Genomic DNA, 14,005 nt, shown 5'->3' on the forward strand with positions numbered 1-14,005 from the left:
TTCCATAGTGCTGTACATGAAAAGGGGTTACATACAAATACAAATCTAAAACATAGTGAATACAGTAACAATGACAGACTGTTACAGAAAGGAGAGGACCCTGCCCTTACCGGCTTACATTGTTCAGGATGATGGGGAAGGAGACAGTAGGTTAGGGGGTTGCAGCAGCTTAGGTAGTGGCGCATGAGTGTGGAGGAGAGAAGGAGGTCTTGGGAGAACCAGAAGTTGCTTGATGAAAGATATTGGGAGATTAGTTCAGAAATATATGGAAGAAACATTATCAGCATCAGTGGTAGCAGTATGAATAGTATACATTGGGGAATTGAGAGCCAATGAAGTTATTTGCCGACGGGAGAAGCAGAGGAGTAGCGTGGAGAGAGGTGGATTGGTCAGGCAACAAAAGTTAAGGATGGACTGGACTTGATGAGGGCATGCACTAACATTTTAGTAGATTGAGGGTTGAGAAAAGGATGAATTCTGGAAATATTTTTGAATTGGAGGCAGCAGGTGGCGAGCTCTTGGATGTGCGGTTTGAAGGACAGGGCAGAGATTTGGGTTACTGCAAGGCAGTGGACTTCCGGTACTATAGAAAGTGTGGTGTCATTAATTGTGATAGAAAGATCGAGTAGGGGGGTTAGGTGTAATGAAGAAAAGATGATCAGTTTGGTTTTGTCCACATTGAGTTTTAGGAAGCAAGAGGAGAAGAAGGAGGATATGTCTGATAGACACTCTGGGATTTTGGACAGCAGAAAGGTGATGTCTGGGTCAGAGAGGAATATCTGAGTGTCATCAGTGTATAGGTGGTAACTGAAGAAATTAGACTTTATGAGTTGTCCCAGGCCAAAGGTATAGATTGAGAAGCATAGAGGACACCAACAGAGAGGGGGCAGGATGAGGAGGTAGTGTGGGAGTGGGAGACACTAAATGTGCTTTTAGAAAGGTAAGAGGAGATCCAGGAGAGGGCAAGGTCTTTGATGCTCAGGAAAGAGAGGAATTATAGTAGGAAGGAGTGATCAACTATGCTCAAGGCAGAGGACAGGTCTAGAATGAAGAGTATAGACAATTGTCTGCTGGCTTTGGCACTAAGTAAATTGTTAGTAATTTTGGTCAAGGCAGTTTTGATGGAATGATGGGGACGGAAGCTGGATTATAGTTTGTCAAAGAGTGAGTTAGATAAGAGGTGGGAAGAAGGTTCATCATGGACATTCTGTTCAAGGATTTTGGAAGCGAATGGGAGCAGCGATATGGGACGATTGCTGGATGTAGAGATTGGGTTGAGGCATGTTTTTTTCAGGATAAGTGTGATTGTGTTATCTTTGAAGGCAGAAAGGAATGTACCAAAAGTTAATGATAGGTTAAAGAGATGGGTTAGGGAGGGCAGGGACAAGTGGTAAAATGGGATTTGGAGGAGAGATGAGAAAGCTCTCCTTCAATGATGTTAGGAATGAAGGTTATGGGAGAGGGGCACTGGTCTGTTATATGTAGGGTTTTAGTAGTTGTGCAGTAAAGGTTTGCCTTGTTTGGTCAATCTTATTTTTTAAATAGGCAGCAAAGTCGTCTGCAGAGATGAGGGAGTTCGGAGGGGGTGGTGATGGGCGAAGAAGGGAGTTAAAAGTGTTCAATAACTGTTTGGGGTTGTGGGATAAAATAAATATGAGGGTTGTGAAGTAGAGCTATATAGCAGAGGTGAGGACGGACTTGAATGTGAAAGTTGCTTTTTTGATTGTGGTGAAGTCTTCTTGCAAGTGTGTTTTCTTCCAGCACTGCTCCGCAACCATTGACACTTGCCAACGTTTTTTGTGAGGTTGCTATGCCAGAGTTGTCTATTGATTCATTGCACTCTGCCATGCATGAGAGGGGTGACTGAGTCAATAGCTGATGTGAATGTGGCATTGTAGAAAACCATGGTGCTGTCAGTGTCATAGAGTGAAGATATGAAGAACAGCAGTAGAATATACAGTATAGGGATGACCACGGCACTACTGTATAATGGTGCACAAGTAGGACCCAATCCCCTTCAAAGATACAAAAGAAAACTTGGCACTTCTGAGCAGTGTAGAGTCAGCGAGTGTGTGAATTTCTAGGTGTGCGAGGTTTCTCCAGGGGTGCATTAGTTGCTGGACATGGATGGCAGATGAATAGCATAGGGATTAGAAAGTAAGTAGATGGTGATCAAATAAAGGAAGAGATGAGCATAGATAGGGAGCAGAGGCTGGCGAAGAAAAGATCTTATGTACAGTACAGACCAAAAGTTTGGACACACCTTCTCATTTAAAGATTTTTCTGTATTTTCATGACTGTGAAAATTGTACATTCACACTGAAGGCATCAAAACTATGAATTAACACATGTGGAAATATATACTTAACAAAAAAGTGTGAAACAACTGAAAATATGTCTTATATTCTAGGTTCTTCAAAGTAGCCACCTTTTGCTTTGATGGCTGCTTTGCACACTCTTGGCATTCTCTTGATGAGCCTCAAGAGGTAGTCACCGGAAATGGTTTTCACTTCACAGGTGTGCCCTGTCAGGTTTAATAAGTGGGATTTCTTGCCTTATAAATGGGGTTGGGACCATCAGTTGTGTTGTGCAGAAGTCTGGTGGATACACAGCTGATAGTCCTACTGAATAGACTGTTAGAATTTGTATCATGGCAAGAAAAAAGCAGCTAAGTAAAAAAAAATTAGTGGTCATCATTGCTTTTAGAAATGAAGGTCAGTCAGTCCGAAAAATTGGGCAAACTTTGAAAGTGTCCCCAAGTGCAGTTGCTAAAACCATCAAGCGCTACAAAGAAACTGGCTCACATGAGGACCGCCCCAGGAAAGGAAGACCAAGAGTCACCTCTGCTTCTGAGGATAAGTTTATCCGAGTCACCAGCCTCAGAAATCGCAGGTTAACAGCAGTTCAGATTAGAGACCAGGTCAATGCCACACAGAGTTCTAGCAGCAGACACATCTCTACAACAACTGTTAAGAGCAGACTTTGTGCAGCAGGCCTTCATGGTAAAATAGCTGCTAGGAAACCACTGCTAAGGACAGGCAACAAGCAGAAGAGACTTGTTTGGGCTAAAAAACACAAGGAATGGACATTAGACCAGTGGAAATCTGTGCTTTCGTCTGATGAGTCCAAATTTGAGATCTTTGGTTCCAACCACCGTGTCTTTGTGCACGCCGAAAAGGTGAACGGATGGACTCTACATGTCTGGTTCCCACCGTGAAGCATGGAGGAGGAGGTGTGATGGTGTGGGGGTGCTTTGCTGGTGACACTGTTGAGGATTTATTCAAAATTGAAGGCATACTGAACCAGCATGGCTACCACAGCATCTTGAAGCGGCATGCTATTCCATCCAGTTTGCGTTTAGTTGGACCATCATTTATTTTTCAACAGGACAATGACCCCAAACACACCTCCAGGCTGTGTAAGGGCTATTTGACCAAGAAGGAGAGTGATGGGGTGCTACGCCAGATGACCTGGCCTCCACAGTCACCAGACCTGAACACAATCGAGATGGTTTGGGGTGAGCTAGACCGCAGAGTGAAGGCAAAAGGGCCAACAAGTGCTAAGCATCTCTGGGAACGCCTTCAAGATTGTTGGAAGACCATTTCCGGTGACTACCTCTTGAAGCTCATCAAGAGAATGCCAAGAGTGTGCACAGCAGTCATCAAAGCAAAAGGTGGCTACTTTGAAAAACCTAGAATATAAGACATATTTTCAGTTGTTTCACACTTTTTTGTTAAGTATATAATTCCACACGTGTTAATTCATAGTTTTGATACCTTCAGTGTGAATGTACAATTTTCATAGTCAAGAAAATACAGAAAAATCTTTAAATGAGAAGGTGTGTCCAAACTTTTGGTCTGTACTGTATTTCCATCCATTCGGGTGGCTGTGGAGAACCACTGAGTAAGGCCAAAGGATGAAGCGAGCAAAAAGAGTTTTGAGGCTGCAGGCTGGCAAATGTCAATGGGGATGTTGAAGTTACCCATGATGATAGGGCGAATGTCAGCAGAGAGAAAGTGTAGAAGCCAGTTGGAGAAGTGGTCAATAAATTCAGTGGCCGGGCTCTGGAGTCAATATATGACGGCCACTTGTAGGTCAGTGGTAAGAGGGAAGGTGAGATAATTATTTGTTTGGAAAGTAATGGGGTTTGAGGATAGCAAAGGATAGTAAGGATTAGAGAAGCAAAGACTGTAAGAGCATATGTGAGCATGGTGAGAGAGTAATTGTGGGAAAATAAAGAGGTAAGCACAGTTAATAAACAGTTGTACCTCTTACCTTTTGGTCATTTCTGGGACATTTCTTGCATGTTTCTAATGTGCACTTAATAGCTGCACTGGAAAATGATGCACTCAGAGACTGAGGTCAGAGACGGAGGTCAGAGACCTCTTGTTCCAAATTTATACACCTTTAATTGCACATGAAAAGATAGCCTGTGACAAAGGGAGAGAAGCCACAGGGAGACAGGTCAGATAAATTAAGGAATGGGATGAATAAACAGACGGCAGAGAAAATAAGAAAAGTTATACAGCAGGGGGAAGCATCAACATACTATAAATAAACAGATAAACAGTAGGTGTGAATTAGGAACAATGGGTGTCAGGAGAACACAGTGGTCCGCCTCCAATCAACAAGACAATTACGCAATTGACTAATTTTTAAGATGGATGAGGCCAGGGCTGTTTTCACTGCTAGGCCAGTTATATACTCACACAGTGAGCATATGGTATAGACATATCCGACTCCAACACATGGACTTCAGGATCCTTGGACTCAAGGAGAATGATCATTGTCTACAGTAGCATCACAAAGTAAAGTGTGGAAATATATAAAATCTAAATGAAGTATTCTGTGCATTCTGTTACTTGTACAATTTTACATATTTAAACTTCATGTTTTGTAGAAATATTCCAAAGAAGATGAATCTTTTAAAGAGGTTAGTTTCTACAGACACACATTATTGTACATGAAAATAGATGTCTGACAAAATCATCTGTGTTACATAGTTACCTATAATTACATAGGTTGAAAAAAGACCTAGGTCCATCAAGTTAAACCTTTCTCCACCAATTGTACATTTTGTCAATACCCAATGCTTTGTTTGAAAGAGATATTTATTGATGACACTTGGATTCTAAGAGAGTCATCATCGTCTACAGTAGCATCACAAGGTAAAGTTCTTATCACATAGGACACAAATTGTGCAGATATTACCACGAGTTTCTATGGATTTACAGCAGACTTTACTCATTGCATTGCATATCCAACCCATGTGATTTTGCACTGCAGCACACAAGTTTGGTGTTACAACTCTGCCACTTAGGATGTTGGCTTTAACCTGTTCACTATTCTATTAATACCTAGAATTCATAAATAACACACACTTCTATGCAAGTATTTACAACTAAAGTATGATTTATTGTTTTATTCCTCCTGAAAAAAATCAAAAGACAAAAAGTATTCTAATATAAAAAAAAACCTTAAAATATTGTATATTGTTTGCTTGACAATCTCCCTATACATCAAACACAATGGTCCCTATATGTACAGGGCCCGGTTTCAATCATTTCAATATACATTTTTCTTTTTTGTGATTGAAACCCCACACAAAATGCAATAATACTTATCTGGGGCACGTGATTGGCTAACAGCTCTATCCAATATCATCCTAGGTATAGGGAGGACCCAGCGTACGACAATGGGAAAAGGAGGGAAGCCCAGCAGCTAGGGAAAGGGAGTGTAGAGACCCCTAGGCAGATCAAACAACACCCTGACTCTCCTATAATAGGATTCACATCTATCGACGAGCAGGATACCTTATCCCTGGCTATCCCTAGAGCAAGGCCCTAGGTAGGGAGAGGGAGGGATTAGCACTAGTCAGCCCCACTGCAACTAAAGACAAACAAGGGAAACAGACAAGGAGATACACATAGCTATGGTAAGACACCATAGAGATCACGACTACAATCCACAAAGGAACTCCAAGAAAAAACTGACTGACTGCTAGAAATCCAGACCTGAACAGAGGAATATACTCTATCACCAGCGATTCTCTGGAGAAACTGAGGGTATTTAAAGATCCAGCAAGGGTGTGTTAATTAGCAGCAGAAGGTGGAGATCACTGCTGGGTCCAAGACAGGGAGGGATGATGACCTTCTACAGCCAGATCCAGAATGACTGTCTGTGAAACCTGATACACCTGTGACATCCAATCAACACAATCATTTCTCTGGCCTCAGTATTACTGGAGCAGATGTACTAATTTACTGTCTATAAGTGTCTCCATTGCATTTTCTGATACACTGTGCATCATACTATCATACAACACCCAAATTAAGCTTCCTTCTTCAACATAAAAAGCAATTTACAGTCTCTAATAGTTATATCTGGCTTAATCTGTATTAGTTTTCTGATTATTTATCTTTAGTGTTAAGTTTCCTCATTTTGGGTTGACTTTTTCAGAACATTTATTAGTTTCCCAAAGAGTTATGGTTTAAAGTTTAAATAGTTACATTTATGGACTCACACATTGGACTGGACTGATTTGTCTCTATTTTCAGACTTAGAATCTCAGTTACTTGAATAAATGAATAAAGTGACTTGATATTTTTAGGAAGAGCTTGAGTTTTACTGGTATTGGCATGTAATGGAGCATTCCATGAAAAATCTCCGTATATCCACATATGAAATAGGGGAATACAATGGTAAAGTAAAGTCTTGCAAAAGTCTATGGGCACAATATTAAGTCTCTGTACATCGTAAAGGCATAAAAAAGCTGTTGTACGCTCGTGCGCATGACGTATTAACCACATGACACTTCTAACACCATGGAATTTCTTTGGGTTGTATCATCTAATATTCTCAACAACTAAAATTATAATTATTGCATTTTTTCTATAAATTAGTTATCTCAATCATGTTGGGAATATCTAAAATCAAAATTAATTATTCTTAAAATGTGAGTTCCACTACTTGAATAATTTGACGCGTAATCTCCATGCTTTGTTATAGAAACATTCCAAAGAAGAAAAATCTTTGAAAGAGGTTAGTTTTTGCAAAGGCAAACTATTCTGTTGGAAAGTCCATTACTTATGGCTAGTGTTGAGCGATACCTTCCGATATCGGGAAATATCGGATCGGATTGGATCGGACCGATACCGAAAAAGTATCGGATATCGCCGATTCCGATACCGGAAACCAATGCAAGCCAATGGGACAGAAATATCGGAATGAAAATAAACCCTTTCTTTCCTTGTAGGTTAATTCTACATGAAGGAAAACAACTAAGAATAATGTAGAATGTATTGGGGGAGGTGGGGGAGACAATAAAGGCATAGAGGTTTAGCCCAATCAAATGGAATAGCAGGAATTAATATTTTTTTTTAAGACGTTCTGAGTTACGGAAATATTTTTAAGTATTTTTATATTTTGTCAGATATTTATGTTTCACTACTTCCATGCTCTTTACCTTCTTTTTTACTTCTCCCACACTTTCTCCTTCATCATCCTCAGCATCTTTTTCATCCACTTCTTCTTCACCTTCTTCATCTTCTTCTTCTTCACCTTCTTCGTATTATTCTTTTTTTTACATTCTTCATATTCTACTTCTTCATCTTCTTCATCTTCTTCTTCTTCATCATATTCTTATTTGTGGCAGGCATTCCTGTAGTTGTTATCTATAAAGGGTTGGACATTACACCTTTCGTTCTGCCAGTCACAAAAGATTTACAACAGGATTTGTCCGCGTTCAGTTTGGCCTGCAGCAGCAGGTCTTTTCCAGGGGCGCCACGAGGAGGAACGGACTCACCCCCATACACTGCTTAGTCATCTTCTGCTTATAATTTAGATATTATCTTTTGCTCTTATTTTTAGTCTTATGCTTAATGTTCTTCTGCTTTTTGTTCTGCAGCTTCTTGTATTTCTGCTTCTTGGTTTTCTGTCTCTTGTTCTTCTGTATCTTGGTGCTTGTCTTCTCTTCTTTGTCCTCTTGGTCAACTTCTTCAGGGTCATCTTCTTGGTCTACTTCGGGGTGGTCTTCAGGGTCGTCGTCTTCGGGGGTCCTCGTCTTCGGGGTCCTCGTCTTCTTCGGGTTGGTCTTCTGGGTCCTCGACTTCAGGGTCTTCATCTTCTTCGGGGTGGTCTTCAGGGTCCTCGTCTTCTTCGGGGTGGTCTTCAGGGTCCTCGTCTTCAGGGTCGTCGTCTTCGGGGTCCTCGTCTTCTTAGGGTTGGTCTTCAGGGTCCTCGTCTTCAGGGTCCTCGTGAGGGAGATCTAGAGTGATTACCAAGAACCATTTCAAAAAGCTTGAACTTGGAAATGTAGCAGAAGGTACAAGAAAGCTGAGGAACTACCGAGGACCAGCTGACGGTACTGGAACCCGGATGGGTAGCAGAAGGTATAAGAGCCAATGGAACTGCCGAAGACCAGCTGACGGTACTGGAACTCAGTTACTAAGCAGGAGGTACCTGTGCCAGAAAACACTACCAAGGACCAGCAGACGTTGGTGGAACTTGGATACCGAGAAGGAGGCACCTAATCCAAAGGCACTGCCGAGAACCAGCTGACAGTACTGGAACCCGGATGGGTAGCAGAAGGTACCCATGTAAAAAAAAGTTCAAGGCCGTGAGCCGGTCGCAGTTACCAAAACCCACAGTCCTACAGGGGGTGCTTGTCCTATTGGCACTATGGAACCAGCCTTCATTGCCAGATCCCGCAGCCCACATAGGAGTCACCTAAACTGCAGGCACCATAGAGTCGGCTAACCCGACCGCAACACGACAGGACAACGCATTGGAGGCAAAGTGACGTTGACACTACTCGGAAACAGCTGGCGTGCTGGAACCAGGCTGGGCAGGAGGGAGTACCCATGCCAAAGTCACTGCCGAGAACCAGCTGACGGTACTGGAACCCGGATGGGTAGTAGAAGGTACAAGAGCAAATGGAACTACCGAGGACCAGCTGACGGTACTTGAACCCGGATGGGTAGCAGAAGGTACAAGAGCCAATGGAACTGCCGAAGACCAGCTGACGGTACTGGAACTCGGTTACTAAGCAGGAGGTACCTGTGCCAGAAAGCACTACCAAGGACCAGCAGACGTTGGTGGAACTTGGATACCGAGAAGGAGGCACCTAATCCAAAGGCACTGCCGAGAACCAGCTGACGGTACTGGAACCCGGATGGGTAGCAGAAGGGAACCATGTAAAAAAAAGTTCAAGGCCGCGAGCCGGCCGCTGTTACCAAAACCCACAGTCCTACAGGGGGTGCTTGTCCTATTGGCACTATGGAACCAGCCTTCATTGCCAGATCCCGCAGCCCACATAGGAGTCACCTAAACTGCAGGCACCATAGAGTCGGCTAACCCGACCGCAACACGACAGGACAACGCATTGGAGGCAAAGTGACGTTGACACTACCCGGAAACAGCTGGCGTGCTGGAACCAGGCTGGGCAGGAGGGAGTACCCATGCCAAAGTCACTGCCGAGAACCAGCTGATGGTACTGGAACCCGGATGGGTAGTAGAAGGTACAAGAGCAAATGGAACTACCGAGGACCAGCTGACGGTACTGGAACCCGGATGGGTAGCAGAAGGTACAAGAGCCAATGGAACTGCCGAAGACCAGCTGACGGTACTGGAACTCGGTTACTAAGCAGGAGGTACCTGTGCCAGAAAGCACTACCAAGGACCAGCAGACGTTGGTGGAACTTGGATACCGAGAAGGAGGCACCTAATCCAAAGGCACTGCCGAGAACCAGCTGGCGGTGCTGGAACCCAGGGTAAATACTAAAAACAGAGTGGAGCAAGAGGTGTAATTGGAGCAAGTTTTAAATCAGGAGTACAGTGGATGTGGACAAAGCAGGAGAATTTGCCGGACACACAGCAGGGGAACAGCTGACGTTACTTAACCCCAATAACACTGGAGCAAGCGTTGACTGTGCAGACGGCACTTCTGAGCAGCAACTAGCTGTATTGGAGCCCAGGGTAAATACTAAAAACAGAGGAGCCAGAGGTGTAATTGGAGCAACTTTAAAATCTGTAGTAGTGAGAATGTGGACAGAGCAGAAGAAATTGCCGTCCGCACAGCAGGGGAACAGCTGATGTTACTGAACCCCAATGACACGGCAGCAAGTGATGACTTTGCAGACGGCACTTCCGAGCGCCAACTGGCGGTGTTGGAGTTCAGGGATAATACTGAAAACAGAGGAGCCAGAGGTGTATTTGGAGGAGGCTTTAAATCAGTAGTACAGTGGATGTGGGCAGAGCAGGAGAAATTGCCGTCCGCACAGCAGGGGAACAGCTGACGTTACTGAACCCCAATAACACGGCAGCAAGTGTTGACTGTGCAGACGGCACTTCCGAGCGCCAACTGGCGGTGTTGGAGCTCAGGGATAATACTGAAAACAGAGGAGCCAGAGGTGTATTTGGATGAGGTTTTAAATCAGTAGTACAGTGGATGTGGACAGAGCAGGAGAAATTGCCGTCCGCACAGCAGGGGAACAGCTGACGTTACTGAACCTCAATAACACGGCAGCAAGTGTTGACTGTGCAGACGGCACTTCCAAGCGCCAACTGGCGGTGTTGGAGCTCAGGGATAATACTGAAAACAGAGGAGCCAGAGGTGTAATTGGAGCAACTTTAAAGTCTGTAGTAGTGAGAATTTGGACAGAGCAGGAGAAATTGCCGTCCGCACAGCAGGAGAACAGCTGACGTTACTGAACCCCAATAACACGGCAGCAAGTGTTGACTGTGCAGACGGCACTTCCGAACGCCAACTGGCGGTGTTGGAGCTCAGGGATAATACTGAAAACAGAGGAGCCAGAGGTGTAATTGGAGCAACTTTAAAATCTGTAGTAGTGAGAATGTGGACAGAGCAGGAAAAATTGCCGTCCGCACAGCAGGGGAACAGCTGACGTTACTGAACCCCAATAACACGGCAGCAAGTGTTGACTGTGCAGACGGCACTTCCGAGCGCCAACTGGCGGTGTTGGAGCTCAGGCATAATACTGAAAACAGAGGAGCCAGAGGTGTATTTGGAGGAGGTTTTAAATCAGTAGTACAGTGGATGTGGACAGAGCAGGAGAAATTGCCGTCCGCACAGCAGGGGAACAGCTGACGTTACTGAACCCCAATAACACGGCAGCAAGTGTTGACTGTGCAGACGGCACTTCCGAGCGCCAACTGGCGGTGTTGGAGCTCAGGGATAATACTGAAAACAGAGGAGCCAGAGGTGTATTTGGAGGAGGTTTTAAATCAGTAGTACAGTGGATGTGGACAGAGCAGGAGAAATTGCCGTCCGCACAGCAGGGGAACAGCTGACGTTACTGAACCCCAATAACACGGCAGCAAGTGTTGACTGTGCAGACGGCACTTCCGAGCGCCAACTGGCGGTGTTGGAGCTCAGGGATAATACTGAAAACAGAGGAGCCAGAGGTGTAATTGGAGCAACTTTAAAATCTGTAGTAGTGAGAATGTGGACAGAGCAGGAGAAATTGCCGTCCGCACAGCAGGGGAACAGCTGACGTTACTGAACCCCAATAACACGGCAGCAAGTGTTGACTGTGCAGACGGCACTTCCGAGCGCCAACTGGCGGTGTTGGAGCTCAGGGATAATACTGAAAACAGTGGAGCCAGAGGTGTATTTGGAGGAGGTTTTAAATCAGTAGTACAGTGGATGTGGACAGAGCAGGAGAAATTGCCGTCCGCACAGCAGGGGAACAGCTGACGTTACTGAACCCCAATGACACGGCAGCAAGTGTTGACTGTGCAGACGGCACTTCCGAGCGCCAACTGGCGGTGTTGGAGCTCAAGGATAATACTGAAAACAGATGAACCAGAGGTGTAATTGGAGCAACTTTAAAATCTGTAGTAGTGAGAATGTGGACAGAGCAGGAGAAATTGCCGTCCGCACAGCAGGGGAACAGCTGACGTTACTGAACCCCAATAACATGGCAGCAAGTGTTGACTGTGCAGACGGCACTTCCGAGCGCCAACTGGCGGTGTTGGAGCTCAGGGATAATACTGAAAACAGAGGAGCCAGAGGTGTAATTGGAGCAACTTTAAAATCTGTAGTAGTGAGAATGTGGACAGAGCAGGAGAAATTGCCGTCCGCACAGCAGGGGAACAGCTGACGTTACTGAACCCCAATAACATGGCAGCAAGTGTTGACTGTGCAGACGGCACTTCCAAGCGCGAACTGGCGGTGTTGGAGCTCAGGGATAATACTGAAAACAGAGGAGCCAGAGGTGTATTTGGAGGAGGATTTAATTCAGTAGTACAGTGGATGTGGACAGAGCAGGAGAAATTGCCGTTCGCACAGCAGGGGAACAGCTGACGTTACTGAACCCCAATGACACGGCAGCAAGTGTTGACTGTGCAGACGGCACTTCCGAGCGCCAACTGGCGGTGTTGGAGCTCAGGGATAATACTGAAAACAGAGGAGCCAGAGGTGTAATTGGAGCAACTTTAAAATCTGTAGTAGTGAGAATGTGGACAGAGCAGGAGAAATTGCCGTCCGCACAGCAGGGGAACAGCTGACGTTACTGAACCCCAATAACATGGCAGCAAGTGTTGACTGTGCAGACGGCACTTCCAAGCGCGAACTGGCGGTGTTGGAGCTCAGGGATAATACTGAAAACAGAGGAGCCAGAGGTGTATTTGGAGGAGGTTTTAAATCAGTAGTACAGTGGATGTGGACAGAGCAGGAGAAATTGCCGTCCGCACAGCAGGGGAACAGCTGACGTTACTGAACCCCAATAACACGGCAGCAAGTGTTGACTGTGCAGACGGCACTTCCAAACGCCAACTGGCGGTGTTGGAGCTCAGGGATTACAGTTCAGGTGGTAGAAACATGAACAGAACAGGAGACCTGGATACTGTTGCCAACCAATTATTTATTCTGGAAGAGGACTGGCAAATTCATGAGAGATCCAGGCCTTGTTCATTTTGAGAAAAGTAAGCCGGTCAACGTTATCGGAGGATAGTCGCATGCGACGGTCTGTTAGTACACCACCTGCGGCACTAAAGACGCGTTCCGATAATACACTAGCAGCAGGGCAAGCTAGCACCTCCAATGCATACTGACTAAGCTCTGGCCATGTATCCAGCTTACAGACCCAAAACTTGAAGGGAGAAGAGCCGTCTGGGAGTACACTAAGAGGGCAAGACATGTAGTCTGTCACCATCTGACGGAAACGTTGCCTCCTGCTGACTGGAGCCGTCTGTGATGGTGTAGACATTTGTGGCGGCGGGGACACAAAGCTTTGCCACATTTCGGCCATACTGGTCTTGCCTTGTGCTGAGGCGCTGCTTCTGCTCCCTCTTTGTGCAGAGCTTCCTCCACTGCCTCGACGCACTGAGCTGCTTTGTAAAGCACTAGCAGCACTGCTCTCAGTTGGAATGGAGAACATGATGGAATGCACCAGTGCGTCTTGGTACTCCCGCATTTTACGCTCCCGGTTCAACGGTGTTATGAGACTTTGTAAGTTGTCCCGGTAGCGAGGATCTAGGAGGGTGGACACCCAATAATCAGCCGTGTTGAGAATGTGGGCGATGCGGCGGTCGTTTCTCAGGCACTGCAGCATGAAATCAACCATGTGCTGCAGACTGCCAACTGGCCAAGAAACGCTGTCCCCTGCTTGAGGCGTGATCTCTGCCTGCTCTGCATCACCCCACCCTCTCTCTAGATACTGACTACTAGAGCATTGTGTACCTCCCTCCTCTGGACAGATGTCTTCCTCATCCGTTGACTCCTCCTCATCCTCCTCACAAAGTGTCCCCTGCCTAGGCCTTTGTGAGGAACCACGGTGCGCAGACTGTAGAGAAGCAGATGGCATTTGTGACTCCTCATCCTCCACCTCTTCCAAAACCTCGTCCCTTAGTGCTTGCAGTGTTTTTTCAAGCAGGCAGATAAGGGGGATAGTCATGCTGACTAGTGCATCATCTGCACTCGCCATCCGCGTGGAATAATCGAAGGCACGCAAAACGTGGCAAATGTCCTTCATAGAGGCCCACT

General features: G+C 45.5%; 1 protein-coding gene across 16 annotated transcripts in view; it reads left to right on the forward strand.

The window, feature by feature from the left end:
* The window catches only part of LOC141165497 (uncharacterized), a 441,251-nt gene that overhangs the window by 382,603 nt on the left and 44,643 nt on the right, over positions 1-14,005 (forward strand). For 9 of the 16 annotated variants that reach the window (XM_073651128.1, XM_073651131.1, XM_073651132.1 and 6 more), the window contains 2 exons: positions 4,901-4,933; positions 7,009-7,041. In XM_073651128.1, the coding sequence (XP_073507229.1) occupies positions 4,901-4,933; positions 7,009-7,041 (66 nt within the window). The remainder of the gene's footprint in view (positions 1-4,900; positions 4,934-7,008; positions 7,042-14,005) is intronic. The other 7 variants (XM_073651133.1, XM_073651138.1, XM_073651139.1 and 4 more) reach the window with 1 other exon arrangement.

This window comes from Phyllobates terribilis, unplaced genomic scaffold (assembly GCF_046119375.1).
Source record: "Phyllobates terribilis strain yellow unplaced genomic scaffold, ASM4611937v1 Scaffold_11__3_contigs__length_659146591, whole genome shotgun sequence".
Classification (NCBI taxonomy): domain Eukaryota; kingdom Metazoa; phylum Chordata; class Amphibia; order Anura; family Dendrobatidae; genus Phyllobates; species Phyllobates terribilis.